General features: G+C 35.5%; 1 protein-coding gene across 1 annotated transcript in view; it reads right to left on the reverse strand.

The window, feature by feature from the left end:
- LOC120628821 (arf-GAP with coiled-coil, ANK repeat and PH domain-containing protein 2) overlaps positions 1-18712 on the reverse strand; it is a 30550-nt gene that overhangs the window by 5310 nt on the left and 6528 nt on the right. Inside the window, exons 6-18 of the mRNA XM_039897444.1 lie at positions 13674-13769; positions 10772-11031; positions 9108-9224; positions 8527-8718; positions 7178-7284; positions 6574-6662; positions 6074-6168; positions 5503-5646; positions 4982-5052; positions 3852-3983; positions 2679-2836; positions 2291-2404; positions 783-889 (exon numbers count right to left, since the gene is read on the reverse strand). Coding sequence (XP_039753378.1) covers positions 783-889; positions 2291-2404; positions 2679-2836; positions 3852-3983; positions 4982-5052; positions 5503-5646; positions 6074-6168; positions 6574-6662; positions 7178-7284; positions 8527-8718; positions 9108-9224; positions 10772-11031; positions 13674-13769 — 1682 coding nt within the window. The remainder of the gene's footprint in view (positions 1-782; positions 890-2290; positions 2405-2678; positions 2837-3851; positions 3984-4981; positions 5053-5502; positions 5647-6073; positions 6169-6573; positions 6663-7177; positions 7285-8526; positions 8719-9107; positions 9225-10771; positions 11032-13673; positions 13770-18712) is intronic.

Genomic DNA, 18712 nt, shown 5'->3' on the forward strand with positions numbered 1-18712 from the left:
CTTTTTGCGCTTACTTTATAGTAGCATGCAATTTATAATTCTTGCTAAACGTTCCGAAAACAGTTACGTTCTCAGTCTTTTTTTTTTATACTAGAGCTGTAACCATTTTTTTACTGAATATCGAAATTAAATATTGTGTAGTTATCTTTACTGCAAATAATGAGCTTAGTTCTCAAAATGGGTTCTAAACAATGAGTCTCAGTTAATGTATCTGACCAAGCGGCACATGACTGAAGCGTCCCCGCGCGCACTGCGCAGTTTTTCGTTCCTCCATCTTGTAAAGTTGTCTGTGCGCTTGTTTAAGTTTGATATATATTGTTTACTATTACGTTAACTATGGCTCTTCTATTTTGGACATTAATTTAAACATAGTGATTTGACACGATTTTTGTGTTTGTTGTTATATAGTACTAACTCTGTTTCAACATGTTGAAAAGTGGACGTATAATCAACAGCCAGTCACGCGTATTGGTTGTGAAGTTAAGGAATACTTTGAACGAACGAACACTTTACAATACATAATAATATCAATCAAGTACTGATACAAACTTGAATTGATTTATCGTGAGTATCGAGTCCCGAGTCTTATGGTTCCATAACTAGTTAGGTCGCGATGACAAATGTCAAAACGGGCCTATTACATTTTTACGACTATAGTTGGTTTAGAACGTTAGAGGCAATATAGTTTTAGATAACAATAATAAATACTAATATATATTATGATCAGCTATATTAATGAATAGATGATATAAAAATTAAAATCAGTCGTCTTGACAACTCACAGAGTAACAATATCGGCATTAGCATGTCCGACGGCAATGTCAAGCGGCGTACGTCCATCGTTGTCCACGAGGGCTTGGTCCGCACGATAACGAAGCAGCAAGCATACCTAATGAAAGGCAATCAGATGTTGAAATAGTAGATAGCTTTCTTTTTAATTAATGGATGGTGTAGCTAATTTTATTTAAATTTAAATCTGTGTAAATATTTACGATGTAAGGGCACGTTCCCTCAACATCCGATTTTAAAGGATCCATTTTAACTGATCGCTACTGGTGGTAATATTCGCACAGCATTTACAGGACCGATTTTAACAGATCCGACTTTACTGTACTTTCGTTCTTCAGTGTATCGTCTACTTTCTACGAGTATGGATGTATAAATGGCGGCTGTGTTCAGCACACCGTACCCCGCGCACCCCCGTGCCACTGCCATGCATCTCGCGGTTTCGATCCATTAAAATGGATCAGTATTTCTGTCGTTACTGGATCCGGAGTACTGTCATGTGTGTGAACTGGCACATACAACTACATACACTAAAACATATACGTTTAAACGGACCTGTAAAACGGATTGCTGCTTATTTTGTCGGTTAGGTTTTTTTTACTGGATTTGGAATACTGTATTCTGTGTGAACTCGCTCATAAAACTACATACGCTAGTAACATATATGTTTAAACGGACCTGTAAAACGGATTGCTGCTTATTGATAAAATATTAAAATGTGGTCAGTGGATGGCTACGCATTTCCGTGGTGTCACGTGGTACAAGGTGCCAGCTGAAAATCAGCGCTGTATGCTCACACTGGCGCATGCAGCACAATGCTGATCCGGCACCTTTTTTCTAGGTTGTGCCACACATAACATACGTGGTGTCGTTAATATTGTAATGAGTGGCGCAATGTAAATAAATTTTTTTCTTTCTTTCTATTTTGTCAGATAGGTGTTTTTTACTGGATCGGGAGTACTGTATTCTGTGTGAACTCGCCCATAAAACTACATACGCTAGTAACAAATACGTTTAAACGGAAATGTAAAACGGACGTTCTATGTGAACGCGTCCTTACACGATAAATAAATATTGTAGAAGTCATAATACGGTTTTGTTCTTAGTAGCTCAAAACCGTATTACCGCACATCGAGCTGAGTCTAATTCAATTGTTTTTCGAGAGCGCGTAAGGCTGTTTATGCGCTCCATCAGACCCATTATATTTTTTTCAAATAATTTTAAATCCAATCGTACAAATATTATAAATGCGAAAGTTTGTAAGGATGGACGGATAAATGAATGTTTGTTATTCTTTAACACAAAAACTACTGAACCAATTTCAATTCATTTTAGGAATATTCCAATTTGAAATTACTCAACACGTGTTACATAAAATTTTGGAGTTCAACAATTTTTATTAAAGAGCAGCCCAGCTTTTGCAATTTGATTCATCGGATCGACAGGATCATCGATACATTGAGTTGAGTTTGGAGTTCAAAGTTTCCATCCAGTGCGTGTTTACCTGTCCAGTGTGACCGGCCTCAGTGGCTAGATGCAACGGTGTCATGCCGTCGTCGTCTTGGGCGTTCAGTTTGCTGCCGTTCAAAAGAAGAAACGAACACGCCATCACAGAACCCTGGAAATATATACAACGTGAAAATGAAAACCGAAATAAAATGCGCGTGTCGGTCTTTTATCTTCATAGAGTTGACACAAGAAAACATCCCCCCCGCTCAAAAGCTGGGTACGCTCATGTCTTCCGATTTTAAAAGTACACAAACTTCTAAGAACAACACTAAGAACCTTGGGTATATAATTTAAAAGTTATCGAAGATGACTTTTGACTTTTGTCAAAACTTACAGTAAGAGAACGAAATTTTAAAAGGATTATTAGGATAAAGTGTACGTACGCTCAACACGGCCGCGTGCAGTGCCGTCCGCTTGTTTGCGGAGGGCTCGTTAGGGTCGGCGCCCGCAGCCAAAGCGGCGCGCATTACACACACGTTGTGCGCACGCGCAGCCCGGTACAGAACCGCGCCCGCCGAAAGCATCGACATGTCTTCCGCGCCTGGCAGACATTTTTAAAATCAGGGATAGCACAGGGGTCGCTTTTGCACCCTATCTCATAAGTACTGACTTAGTTTTCTTTTATTTCGTTGCAATAAAGTTAGTATCCATCTAAACGGCCAATTGGCTTAGTGGGCAGCGACCCTGCTTTCTGAGTCCAAGGCCGTTCGTTCGATTCCCATAACTGGAAAATATTTGTGTGATGAACATAAATGCTTTTCAGTGGCTGAGTGTTTATATGTATATTATAAGTATTTATTTATATTATTCATAAAAATATTCATCAGTCACTTTCTTAGTACCCTTAACACAAGCTACGGATAATTTTGGGGCTAGGTAGCGATGTGTCGTATTATAAAAAAATATTAATAATTGCTATTCAAGTCAACAACTTATTTATGGCACAGTGGTGAGTTCTGTGGCCTCATAAGTGGGATTTCTCGGGTTCCATCCAATTGGCAATTTAGGAAATTATAATTTTCTTAGATCTGGTCTAGTGGGCTTTTGCCGTACCCCTAACGGGTTCGCCTACTACTCACAAGCAAAAACTTTCATTTTACACCACAAAATGTACAGAAAAGCAATCACAACACAGCGTAGTATATACAACTTTGAGCGTATAAAATTTGGCGTGTATACATCTATCTATGGCATGTGGTAACATTCTAAGTGACACATCAATATTTACTCCTGAAAATTCCAAGTTGATAGATCCACCGGTATTAAACGCAGAGATTAAAGCAGCTGTTTCACATGCTATAGCAAAACGCGATAAAGCATTAGAAAACAAACAAGCTAATATGTCTTCGGGTATAAGTTGTTTAGCAGAAACCATCACGCTGTGATAATCATCAAAAGAGAGAAATACCACTTTGCTCAGACTGTTAACAGACGCGGCTCGGGTGTTTTCTGATAGTCTCTACGCTGACTCTGTTACGAGGAGAAGCTATCTTATATGCTCAGTGAAGAAAGAGCTAGCTAGCTATAATTATAGTTTATGGCGTATCGGTACTAACCCAGATCGTCATCTTCTCCTTCAGTGGAATCATGGTCTGAAGGCAAGCTGAGATCTACGGCTCGTTCACTGGCCAAATCAGTGCCTATTAGCAACACGGGACTCCCTTCAGACTTGCTGGAACTTTCTGATACTGTGAAGGAAAAAAAAAAACGCTATATACGCTAAGTTAAGTCCACACTACAACTCGAGAGTTAGCCTAGGTAAAATCACTAAACATAGCTGCACGGCATGGGCAGGAGACAATTATATCCCCGGGGCAAGGATGAAAAATTATCTTCTCCCACAGCTCTCAGACAAATGGATATAATATCCAAATAATATATGTGTAATAATAAACGGGGGTAAACTTTCGCTATTCTATGTTTATGTTGTTGCTTTAGCAGGTGGACACGTAAATTATATCCCTTCTCAGGGGATATAATCGGGGATATAACTTTTATCCCCTGTACACTGGCCGTGCTAGAAGTTTATAAAGCTAAAGAAGTAAATAAAATAAATACATAAATAAAGAGTATATGTATTTGAAAGCGAAATACAAAATCTATTTTCCTAAAATTTATGGCGTCGTTAAGTTTATCGATTATAATATGTAATTTTTATAATATTTCTTTGTAATTGAATACAGTTTGGACCGCGGGGCACGAATAACTAGTGGTTCTCCGCGCCTTCGTCCACGTTTGAACTGATAAGTAAATGTGTTCCATACAAAAAACACATTCTATGACACACCGCATTGCATCGTCCGCTTTTAGGCCGACTTCTAAGAGTGTAGCGTGATGTTAAATAGGTTATTAATTTCCCCAAGAATTGACCTATCAAATGCTTTTTAAATTCGCCTGATTATTGCGAAATTGAGGCATTCTAGAAAGTAAACTTTTATTTCACCCCTTAAGAGATGAATTTTTGATCATGGAAAATATATTTTATTACCAATTTGTCAACCTAAATACCAATTTCGGCGATAAAATGGCGTACTTTTATAACTTTCATCTTTTTATTTTGAGGTAAAATTAAAACATGTCAAATGGCCTTCTATTGGAATTGGACTATCACATACAAATTGATTTTCTAAAATCAACTAACTTGTAGCTACAGAACTAGCGTGTTAGCGCGACTATGCTTACTTACCACTGGTGTTGCTATTTGCATCACTTTTTTCATCCTTGATTGTTTCCGGCACAGCAGGTGGAACGCGGACTCTGGTAATAAAAAATATTTTTATCACCTCCTGAACTAAATTTGACTGAAATCTTACTGGCCTTTACAGTAGGGAAAATTCGATTGAAGGATAGCAATGTATATGGATGGATATGTAGATAGATAGATTTACAGTTCTTGAAATTCAAAGCTAAATTAGATAACTGGTTGGTAGATAGGTGTTATTACTCTATAAAATAATTCTTTGCCATGAAACATTATTCGTATTTTTAATTGTAGATTTTGAAATATTACAAATATAATAATGCTAACAAATTGCACATATGCCATTCTTATTTTAAATATATTGCAATTGAATGGTGAACAATATATATAGAATAAATTAATATAGATACTTTAGGATTTACATGTCGTAGACTGCGACTTAACGTGTATATATTACTTTTTAATGTTTTAAGCAAATAAATTAATTTGAATTTCAATATTTTTACCTCCGCCTAGCTCGTCGAACGGACCACCGCCTCCCATTTCTGAGGGGTGATTCCTGGAGGGAATCAGCCATGGTTGAGTTGACGATATTTTTCACAAACGCCAGCTTCACGTATTTTGCACGTATCCATGCTTCACGCACCGAACTGAGTGCAGATTATTTTAACGTTTTAACACTGTTATTGGAAATAATGCATGTGTATCACAGGGAAGATTAAAGATAGAAAAGAAAAAAAAACACAACTTTAGTTTATATATATATATATATATATATATATATATAATATATATAGTTTATAATAAATAAATATATTACGACAATACACACATTGCCCCCAAAGTTAGCGTAGCGTGATGAATAATTAATAATTAGTGAATTGTATACAGAAATACTTATAATATACAAAAAAACACACTGACACTGAAAAACATTTTCCAGTTGTGGGAAACGAACCCAAGGGCTTCGAGACAGAAGGCAGGGTCGCTACCCACTGCTCTAACTGGCCGTCTAGATAATTGAGGAATATTTTTTTAGTTAATTTAAGAAATTAGATGACTTTTTATAAAACTTACGTATCACATTCGGGGGAGGCCCTCCTGATAGTGGTGCCGTCTGTATTCGCCTCATATATTAAATTCACTATTTTATTCCCTAACTCTGCCATTACCTGTGCGAGCAAAGGGTAAAATGATCTTAAAAACTTTCCTTCACTAGTTTTAAATTTAACTGTACACTTAAAGCACTTTCATTACTCGAATAACTAATAAAGGAGTAAAATGTTTCAAGTTTGTATGTATGGATGTGTGAAGTTATATAATATGTTTGTATGTGAGTGCCCAAAAAATGAAAGAAATGTTTCAGGCTTCAAGTAGGTACGTTGCATTTATATAGGTTGGTACGAGTATATAATATGTTTGTGTACTTTTAAATGAACTGATTCTGAAATATGGTGTATCGAATTATATTATTTCAGATTATAAAAAGTATAGTTAAAAAAGTAATAATGTAGACACATTTATGAATCCGAAAATTAGTACATATAATAACATTGTTTTCCAGCTAAAAAACTTACCTTTATTATATCTGGCTCCCAGTCGTCTAACGTAAGCGATCTCACTTTGCTAACGTGAACACCCAAGGAGCGATGTATTCCCGAACATTCTAATGAAAAGGAAATGATTGCGTATGAAGGGTCAAAACAAAGGAAGCAAAAATATTGTATTTGGGTATACACAAGAATATTGTTTTAATATAAAAAAACAGCTACGAGATTACGAATGGTAGTGCAATGACTATAAATATACTTTTTTGTTTTATTTAAAACAAATAAAAAAATATTAAAACAAATAAATAAATTAAATGATTGTAATTGTTTTTTTTCTTTAAAAGATAGGTTTACATTATAAAACAGGTAAGAAAAACGGGTTTTATCAATACGAAGCTAAAATGATAATGGGCAGGAAACATACACCGGAGAACTGATGCAAGTTAGAGTTCCAATGTGCGGCGACCAGTACACTGCACTTTATACATGCAATAAAATACAATAAAGCACTACCTGCCCTTCACAATGTATCCTTAGAGCAATCGTTCTCGGCGCATTTTCTTAGATAATTATTTGCGTGTATTTTGCATTTAGCATCATACTAGAGGTAAGTTTGTAATTACTAGTTTACCTATGCACAGAGTGATCCCGAGATTAATACTGGCCCAACGTGGATTGGGACTGCCGCAGTCACAGCAGTAATTATTTCCAGGTATACTCAGCAGCTGTTCCCATATTCTGCAAAACATAATTTTCCTTCATACGCAACTCCAACTGCGGCAGTATGAAGCGGAATGTTACGTACACACGTAAGTACTTTTAGAAACAGGCTTGCTGAGAAGAAGAGCGGCACGGTGATAACGTATCTTGCGACAGGCGTAAATCTTGCAATCACTGCTGTCAAACGTCACTTTTGTTTATTTATTGTATGGAAAAGTGGCGTTTGACAGCAGTGATTGCAAGATTTACGCCTGTTGCATTCCTGTCGCGAGATACGTTATCACCCTGCCGCTCTTCTTCTCAGCAAGCCTGTTTCTAAACGTACTTAATAACCCTGCGGATTTCATTTAATTAATTATTTATTTATTTTTCACCAAAAGACATAACGCTAAAAAAATGTGTCGAGTTCGAATCCCAGCATGCAATTATAACTTTTCTAAGTTATGTGCGTTTTAATCAATTAAAATATCACTTGTTTCAACGGTGAAGGAAAACATCGTGAGGAAACCTGCATACCTGAGAGTTCTCCATAATGTTCCCAAAGGTGTGTGAAATAGACACTGTAATCATTAACAATATGTTCTTATGTAATGACCGATGACAGTCCCTTTCACATAAAGCCATGTGTGTGCATATGAATGTGTGTGTGCTGCATATACATGTGGTTTTCGCTGTGCCATAGTGATGCGTGACTCAATTTCAAATCAACCCAGCGGTTGTTATGGTTGTCACTGCGTATTTATATATTTAAATGGCGACCATGTACAGTTATTTGAAAAAGTATTAATATCTTGCAAAGTAGTAGAACAAAAGTAATTCGTTATTATGAATACTGTAATTCTCTTTCGGTTTACTTTCTCGTTTTTCCCCTCGCGACTTCGTCCGCGTATAATTCAACCTTCAAAGATAGACATGTACTATAGCGGACTTTTTTTTTGAACTTTTTGAAGGGAACAACTCTGTCATACATGAGTTTATCGAAACTTTAACCGTTTACACAGCGCATGCAGCGGAAGCTCTCAAAAGGAAAAAGAAACCGCGGTTTTTAAACATTTTTCATTACTGCTATGGGTCCTTTTGGTCTTATCGTGATTATATATAGCCCATAGCCTTCCTCGATAAATAGGCTATCCAACACTGATAGAATTTTTCAAATCGGACCAGTAGTTCCTGAGATCATCGCGTTCAAGTAAACAAACAAATTCTTCAGCTTTATTTTTTCAGTATAAGATTGGATATAAAAATAAAACGATGATTTACCTAATTTTCTTCATAGCAGGCGAAACGTTAAGCCTGTTGGTCGAAGACCTAGTGTCGTCGGGCACCAGCACCATCTGCGAGTCAGGGTTATCGCGGCTCTGGCCCTGTTGTATGGCCGACCGGATGCCATTCTGCAGCGCTGTTATCCAAGAGTTCAACATCTCTTCAGAGTCCGCTTGGAGCATGTGACTTCTGGAGACCAATAGTACGATGGATTGTTAAACATTTTATTATATATTCGGAACAAAGTTTTCAATCGCAGCTTAAAGGATTTAAATCGTAATAACGGTTTTTAAATATTATAATTAGTATAATTCATATTATGTGTTTAACTTTCAAAACGTGTAAAATAGATAGGTCTATGTGTGTTGGCTGGAAATTCATAATTAGGGTTGGATAATTTATGAGGATATAACTATAATATCTCACTCGATTTTGGGACTCTCGCTAAGACTCGTCACGCTGCCCCAACGCGTGTTAAATCACAATTAATCTTGTTATGAATATTCATATACATTAGCATTATTCAGGTGGGAGCTGCAAATGATATTAAAGACGTAAGAATTTATCTTTAAACTTACTTGGAAGGTGAGAGGACCTCAAAGCAGAATCGCCTCTCGCCATCAAGGACCGGTTTGACTGTGCATAACCTTAAATCTTCCTCCATCACCGTGACATTAAGTTCGCCAGTTCTCTTCCTAAAATGCGATTAACGGATTAATATGTGTCGACTTTTGTTACAGTTTCTTTCAGGTGACTTTTCGGGGCACGGATTTCACTGACACCTTTATAATAAGTACAACTTGTCATTATTATTGTGCGGCAATGCAAACATTAACTAATAAGTAACTAACTGACTGTTTGCATTCTTACCTACCGATTACCGCTGATGATGATGATGATGATACTAAAGATTCCGTTGATCCAAAAATTTTTGTAAAATGACAATCGTTAAAGTAATACAAATAGGACGACTATTATGGACTATACCTACCTATGGGGAATTCGCTTAGCAAACTTTAGATAGCGTTCGGTTGAACGAGCGTTTGTCACACAAGAAAAGACAGACATTTTATTGCAAAAAGAACAGTTTGATAAGCATTACTAACGATGTGCCCGCGGCAGATTTTGTTTAGGAAAGAATGTTTAAAACGAGGCTAATTAGGTCCATTTTACTTTGTGGTTTTAGTGTTTTGAAACTCGAAAACGAATATACAAATCACGCATCGTGTAAATTTCATTATAAGTAGTTCTGTCTCCCATTATGAGAGTTAGTTAAGATATAATTTAAATAAAAGGGCTTATTTTTAATAAAAACATATTTATAGATATAACTTGCAATACAGTCGAGCAAAATAATTGTTTTCCAACGTCACTGAAGTCACGATTCTTTTAGAATTAAGTAAAAGAGATAATAATTATGACTCATTCTACAAATAATTTACATAATGGCAAATATCTATTGCAATTAAGAACGATGCGCTTTGCAGCCTTTATTTGTTTGAATTCAGAATTTTGCAAGCCCTTATGAATACTTGGATTAGATTCCAAAATACAATATGGAGTTGTAAAAGTAGAAAAATAATATATAACATTTGAACGGTTTTGCAAATATTATTACTCATCAAAGCGTCACTAAGCAAGTCGATGCACTGGCATGCACTCACGTTCAGCGTTTACGATAAATCAATAAGCACATAAAGTACATCCTTGATAATATTTATTTTATTTCTTAGTTTATTATATACTGCGTAAATTATGTTAATTCGCGAGACCCTGACCTCTACTGCCGACGTCCCACTTAACCAGCCTTCAAACTCAAGCGTGACGAGCGCACAGACTGTAAACAAACAGTAAACAAGCTCAGCGATGTATGAGAAATATAGTCTTCCAAATAGGAACGTCTGTTTAATATTATGAGGACAGAGGCCGCGATAAATCATTTAATCAATATACTACTATTCTCATGACCTAGCTAAACATAAGACCTACAAAAGCTATAACATAAGACCTACAAGTTGCCAACCCGTCTTCTTCATACAAAAGGTATATTTTGATGGTATAATAGGTACACCAAAAGAAAAAGTAAATAAATAAAATATTTTACTTACATAATTAGGGATATGTGTATAACCGAACAAACACCAGTAAAGTAATTGAAATCATAATAAATATTGTGTTAGTTTTAAACAAAAACATGCCTAATTTTTCCGATAACTTAATAAATGGTATATTTTTAACTCACCTGTACACAAGCCGGTTGTCGTAAAGATAGAACCATCGCCTGTTCCACGTCTTAAAAGCATTAGAAGTCCGTTTGAACAAATACCCCTGCATCCGAGGCATGTTTTTTAAGCAAGGCGTGCTCAAAAGTCCGTCTCTATGCTCCCCCTCGGCGGCAACAGATTTGCAACTCGGCAGTACTGTATCCTTACTATTGACTATCGTGTGCCGGTTCTCCATCTCCTTGTCGAGTATTTTTGTATCGTTACGCATTGTTGCAATCTAAAATGTGCTCATTAGTCAATAGCTGGCATTAAATTGCTTTTAAACGATTAATACTTTCTTAATTGGTTAACGATATCAGAATACATAATTATTAGTAAATAGTGTTGGACATTTTTCGCGTTTTGTTTATTAATTGTAGGAGAAGAATTGCATTTTAGGATTCCGTACTAGAATGCGCCAAACAAACCCTAATTTGCTACATTTCTCGCCCGCCACATTAATAATACATTAACTAATAATGCCTATCGACTGAATATTTGGAATTGTTACAAATAATGCTTCTTCAACTTAAGGAAATAAATTGCAATAGCGCTACCGCTAACAATTTTAAATGCAGTATTTTTTAATAGAGGGGTCTAGGTTGGTATCATAATATAAAACGGCTCAATTGGTGCATTCTTAATAGTTTTTCTTTAAGCCGGTGCAGTTTTTATTGTTCTACACAACTCCTTCGCCTTTATATAGGAAGCAATACTTCGCAGAGCATGCTAGGAATGCTTCCAGCAACGTACCTGTGATGTACCCTGTGCCCATCAACCTCAGGTGAAGACAACCGGCCTTCAACAATGCTTATGTTCCGAAAACAACATTGCAAGTATACAGCTTGGCGGCAGAAATAACCATGGCGGTAATTTTATGAAAATTAAGCTTAATTTGCTATACTCTGCGAAAGGCAAGAGAATCTGTATGGTGTAATTTACAATTTTTTCAATCCTTATACTCCACACCAAACAGATCTTCGGCAATGTACTCTCTACGCACGTTTCGCTCCGAAACCGGAGCATCTTCAGGAGATGTTGACTTTACAATATAATTAATTGTTAAGTAAATTGTAATAATTGTTATTGTAAGAATATATCATGGATTTATGTATTACTTCCCCGGATGAGCTCTGGTCATGAAAAGCTCTACTGCTAATGTTCTTATGTGGCGCAGGTTTTAAAAACTACCTAAAGTGGTTCGTTGTTAGTACAACTTGTCATTCTAAATAACTATATAGGAAGAAACACTCGGTGCACGAGACGGACTCGCACTTGGCGATTGAGGATGATTGAGGCACATATACTACCTACGTGACATCATGCAAAAAGAAATATCGGTTCCGTTGATTCATGTAGTGAAGTAATAAAATATAGATTACCAGATAAAAAACAATCTTCTTGTTACAAAGTGTTTTTAAAACATAAACTTTGTTCTTATTAATTATTATAGACTTTCTAGGTGACAGATTTATAATAATCTGAATTGATTACCTACGATGCATCGCACTTTTTGAAAGAAGTGTACATTTAAGTGTTCGATGGTCTTTAGTAGCTAATGGACGTCCATTGCTGGATATACTATATACTGTAGGTATTTCTAAAATCCAAAAATAATTGGACTGAATGATAAAAAACTTTGAACCTTTCGGTTGTTTCTTCCCTGCGAAACTTGATGATGATTTTCTGGCTATTGCGACACTAACGCATAATTTCTAATTATGCGATTTTATATATACTTTAAAACATTTTTTTTCTTGCATTTAATTCATTTGGATCATAACCGTCTCGGATAAAAAAACGTTTTACGGCTGAGTTACAAACTCAGCTTTTCACTTCTATTGCGAGGAAATTCCTTGCAAATTTCCTCGCAATTCGATTCGCGGTTCGATTACCGGGTCAGAGCAAAAGTTACTTGAAAATTATATTTTACTTAAAAATTAAATTTCACACACACACTTTTGAAATCATTTAAAATACTGAAAAAAATATTATTTTAAAATGTTGTGAGCTGAAGCATTTTTCTTCTTTTTTGTTTTTAGATGTTGGTAAATATTCTTATTTCTCTTTTAAGTGCAATCATAACATCGTAGTTCAATTATTTCACGTCCATATTGCTGCAAATATACATAATCGTTTGTATGAGATCACGTTTTAATTGGTTTTGGTCCGTCACGTACGACGTAGCCTCTTTATTTATTATAATTGCGTATAAGATGACCCCTAAGCCTTAAAGGTTGCGGAAGCCTAATACGACTTGAGAAATATAATTGTGTATTTATTGGAACACGCTTTCATTTGCGCTGCCGTTTTAACTGTCATACGTACCTAACGTTTATATCTGAGCGACATATGTATACAGTTTGCTAATGGGTACCGAATAAATAAATAAATATTATGTATTAATATTTAACTTGAATTAAACCAGTTTGAGGCTTCCTATTTTTTTTTTATTAATTGTTAAGTAAAAAATAAATTAATACTGGAAAATACTCTGGCTATAAAAGGTTTTTTATAAATGAAGTAAATACCTATTCGTACATTAATATTTCATATACATAACAAAGCTATTTTATAAGAAGAACTAAAGTATAAATATAAGTGTAGAACATCGATCACTAATAAAAAGGTGTAGAAGTATATTTTATTTAAGAGTCTACACAATTGAAACCATACTCGATAATTTATTTTCTTTTTTGCGTATTTTTGTGTCACATCCGTCATAATGAATTAGAAATCATTTTATGAAGCCTGATTCATATAGATCGGATAAAATATATTAACACATCACAGATATACCGTACATAAACTGTCAGAATTATGATAAAATAAAAATATCTCTTTGGGGTAGGAAAATAAGATGGAAATTTATGTACCTACCTCTTCAGCTGTGGATTTAAGGAAGGGTTCCAAGTCCTCAGACAGATCCGCACCTTGATGATGGTAAGTGCTGCAGGCTTGCAAATATGACAGGAACTGGAACGAAATAAAACTTTTAAAATTGAAAATTAAAATGAAATGCATCGCTTTCGTAAATGAACATATCTGAAATTGAAAAGCTGAGAGAGCTTAATTTTCAAACATGTTAATTGTTGATGCCAACCACCTAAATAAAATATCACTAATACTTAATCGAGTTACAAAACATTTCAAATTTCAAATTACGTAGGTATACATCGTTTTTTTTTACATACACAAAGATTTACATACATTTTTTATATACATAAGAATCTTTTTAGATATGGACTATTTTTTCTTTTGCGACTTGCGATCCATTAACCCACTTGGCCTTGAATGTAAGCACACAAACGAATAACATGGTTGTCACCGCGTATATTTTTATGAAAACTTTGTACCTACGGTTATTTCTCCAAAAATTTATCGATCCCAGGGAAATGATTTGGAAGACACGATTTTACCATTGCCATTTTGTTTGCATGATCCAACTATGTATATGTTATTTCTATAATATAGGAACAGCCTGCCAACAATTTACAGAGCAACGTCACGGTGGGGCTAGGCCCTCTTACCTATGGGAGAGCCTCTGCCCAACGATGTGATATATAAAGCGGATGATGATTGACTAGCCTAGAAGTTAGAACACATTTCTTATTTAGTGTTCCGTTGTTAAAATTCATGTATACCAATCATCAGAGCCGACAAGTCTGCAGTCAATTTGCCATGCAGTCTGCATGGCAAATTCAGAAATAATTCAGATTTATACTCAACGCGGGACATCCCTTGTTGTGTCATAGCCTGTTAAAATGTTTGTGTGAAGTATGTAGTACCTTTTGATGTGTTTCAAAAGGTCGTAAATAATAATTGCTCGCTTTTGTGGTCCCTAGTATCTGAAGGTCACTTGTATCGAATAAATATTCATTCAACATAATCATCTATCATTGATCATTATCAAAAGCAAACAACAAACAAAGCGATTACTATGTGAAAGCACTTGAATATTCAAGTGGAAATGATAGCATCATATAACTCTTTTATGGGCCTTCCATCTAACTTTTCATAAATATAAATTAATCAAATAGAAGTGGAAATATAACTTATAAACAAAGCATCTATTTAAAATATTATTGTTGTCGTTTTATCTCCTCCAATAGCTCTGGGTTCTGGGCCGGACCGAAAATCGAAAGGTTGTATGTAGGCTTATATTGGTATCATCATCATAATTATATAAAATTATCAACCGATTACCGGCCTTCAAAACATTCTTGATTTTTTGCATGTAGTTGGCGTGTTTATTTCCATACCATAAGCTCTCTTTATTATTAATTTTAACTACTTTCAGTATAATAGAGTGAAAATGTTGCACGAAGACATATTTAACAAGTGCAAGATTATGCACTAAAAATCCAAAATTAAAATATATTTTCAAAATACTGACCTCCAAAATCTCAACAACCTAACAAAAACCGATAAAAAACAATTATTTTTTGTAAATTGCACTAAGCTTTTTTTTAAAATATTAAATACGTATTCACCCGTATTCAACCGTAAATAATAGCCACTAATCGAACACACAATTAACTGCACAATCCATGGTAATGTTAAAAAAAACATACGACACTTTTATTTATATTCGTAATATAATAAAATAGATTTGTACACAACAATGCGATACACCTGAAACGAACTGTCGCGTCAAGGTGCCGTAATCGGATTGCGAATTAGTCACTTGGACAACCTTGCGATTGGCGTGCCACGAAATCTATCGAGCATCGGTTCGCTGTAATCAATGACTAATCTCAGATACTGATTACTGACAAACTGTGATATTATATCGCAATGTTTTTATAATTTCAATATAATATTTGTTTATAGTATCTTCAAGTTGATAATAATCGTTTAAACTTCTCAGCGGCGTAGCTACCGTTAGAGTAGATGGGGCAGTGCCCCGGGGCATTCATTTAGGCCACCATGAACAAAGTTTCGTAAAGTAATAACTAATCAAAAAGGAAAATAGAAAACTACCATCTCATATTTTGCTTCAGGTTTCGGCCGTGGCTTGTTACAACCCTATAGACAAAGTCGTACCGCAAAGCGATTTCGCGTTCCGGTACAATGTCGCGTAGAGACCGATTAGGGCTGAGAAGGTATATTCGTAATAAAATAAAATAGATTTGTACACAATAATGCAATACACCTGAATCGAACTGTCGCGTCAGGATGCCGTGATCGGATTGCAAATTATTGCCTTGGACAATCTTGCGATTGGGTATGGGTTTAAAAAACCTTACATACTCCCTAACAGGTTAGCCCGCTACCATCTTAGACTGTCCCATAACTTACCACTGGGTGAGATTTCAATTGCAGTTAAGGGTTAGGTGGAATAAAAAGAAAAACATGAAAACTATTTGGCACTTTAAAAATTAACCCTTTAAGGAAATCACAAATTTTTTACACCTCTGGCTGCGTCACATAAACCGTTATGTGACAGGGTGCAACTGTGTTGTCACGGCATGACATTTAGACGGTCTCCTGGGTTTTGAGTTTTACTTCAAAAAATATAAATTCCTATTTTAATTTTTAGGGAATTTATATTTTATGAATTATTATTATATTTTCTGTATTGCCTTTCTTTTGAACCGGTGGGGGGCTTTGTTATCTATCTCCATCTCTATCTGTTCCGGCGTGTCCGGTGAGCCTACCGTAAAAGCGAATTAACATTCCGGTGTGATGCCATGTAGAAACCGATTAGGGGAGTGTAGTTAAAAACAAACATAACTCTTAAAAGTTAAAAGACGCGTGCCGGACATCGACCTCCAACTCTCACCCGAAATGGAGATCGAAGCTCTTACCACTTCATACAAATGCTTAGAAATCTATAAGTAAATGACGTCAAAGCGACCAATTTCGAGCGCAGCAATAAGAAAGTGCAACTCGGTCATTGGGCATACTACGAAAACATTTCGTTATGATTTACGAAGTTAGTGACGACGATCCATCATATGACTGTAAAAATCCATTAAATCCGTTCTCGTTTCAGTTCTTTGCCCCGAAAAACTTTGTGTACAAAAACAGCAGCCTGGAAATGACAAAACCTTTGTGTGCTCTTAGTAACGGTGATTCAAAAGTTTTTATATTTCACGTTGTTGTGTCGAAGTAACCTCCAGAAAAAGGTATTTCATAAAACTAGGCTACTCTTAATGATCTATATTATTTTTTTATACATTATTTTTTTTGTGTATCGACCCATTCGCGGCCCGCTACAGGGCACGGGTCTCCTTCCCACATTGTGAAGGGTTGAAGCCGTAGTCCACCACATTCGTCCAATGCGGGCATTGTCTTCACACACGTTCGAGAACATTATAGAAAACTCTCGGGTTTCCTCACGATGTTTCTCTCCACTGTTAAATCATGAATGAATGAATGCATGTATGTTATATATTATTTATAATCAGTTATGAATAACCATGTTATATATGATTGCTTAAAACGCTCATAACTCAGAAACAGACAACAGATGCCGTGCGTGCCGGGAATCGAACTCGGGCACGCAAAAGGAAGCTGAATGTCTTATCCATAAGGCTATCGCCGATTATGACTGACATTGCAAAGATTCGGCACAGACACACATAAACTTATCGGTGCAACACATATTTTGCGTCTGGAATTAAAAATGGAAGATAACGAAATGTCTGTGTACCTACTTTGTTAGTCTCCTTTGTGACTTCACAATAATCGAACAAAGTAAACCGATTATCAGTGGTCTTAAAACGTTTGCGAATTTCAAGCAACTAAGTCAGTGCTTAGAGGTACTTAAGGAGCGTAGGCGCTACTTCTATGTCTTCTTTAAATGACGTGCGGCAACAATTACGAAATTAGTCTCAGTTTTTGAGCTATAATAAGTCTGTGAAATTACAGTTTTTATTCTGGGGCTCGTGAGTGTTTTTAACATGTTCTCATGGTTAAAAAAACTTTTTGTGTATAAAGACTAATGTTTTGTCTTACAACTACTATTTTATTCTAAATATAAAATTCAAAAAAACATCTAAATTCATTTATTTAAAGTAGGCCTAATATAAGCACTTTTGAAGGCAGATTCTACCGAGAAGTAACCGGCAACAAACTCAGCAGTTGCTCTTTTCCAACATTTTACTATCTTGTATAGAGAGATGAAAGCGGAACCGGATGCTTCCAAGCGACATTGTCATTAGGAAATTCATCAATTTTATAGTAACCTAGTATTGGTAGGTCCAAAACTCCTTAGGAATCATATTATATTATACCTACTCAATCCCACAAATGACTTCTGTACCTTTCGCAGACAATATGCAGATGACAATAATTTATGACCATTTCTTGTAAGTCGACTGTTTATATCCACTTTTTGTTTATATAGACTAATACCCTGTCTTACAAATACTATACTATAAATATATTGTAAGGCTACTGTAAGTGATCAGATGAGGTCCAAGTCAAGCGCTAAGTTACCATTTATATAACTATATCAGTCTGTAGTTATTTTTATAACCTTAACAATCGATACACCCACGCAAGACGACCTGGTTTGTCGTAATGAGTTCATTCACTAATGAGAAAAAGGTGACGATGGACTTGGAAGCCATAGAAGACCTTGATTTAGTTCCTTTTGATTTATTTGTACTTATTCTAGTGACATGTAAGCCGGGATTTGGTGTTTCGTCTGTTTATCTGTGGATTTACAGTTAAGACTACAAAAAAAGCCATCAGATCCGATTACAATTAAATATTGCTAAAATGGTAATTTAATCGACTCGGCAAAGCTTTAATTAAGAGACGGCAAAGCTATCTTTGAAAATAATGAGTCGTAATACCTTGTGGGACCAACTGAGTTTGGAGTGTTAGAGACGTCAGAAATTGTGAAAGAACTTTTCAAATTTTATAATTCTACTGTAAAGTATCTATTATCACTTCGCAAACTTATA

The sequence above is a fragment of the Pararge aegeria genome, chromosome 13, assembly GCF_905163445.1.
Source record: "Pararge aegeria chromosome 13, ilParAegt1.1, whole genome shotgun sequence".
Classification (NCBI taxonomy): Eukaryota; Metazoa; Arthropoda; class Insecta; order Lepidoptera; family Nymphalidae; genus Pararge; species Pararge aegeria.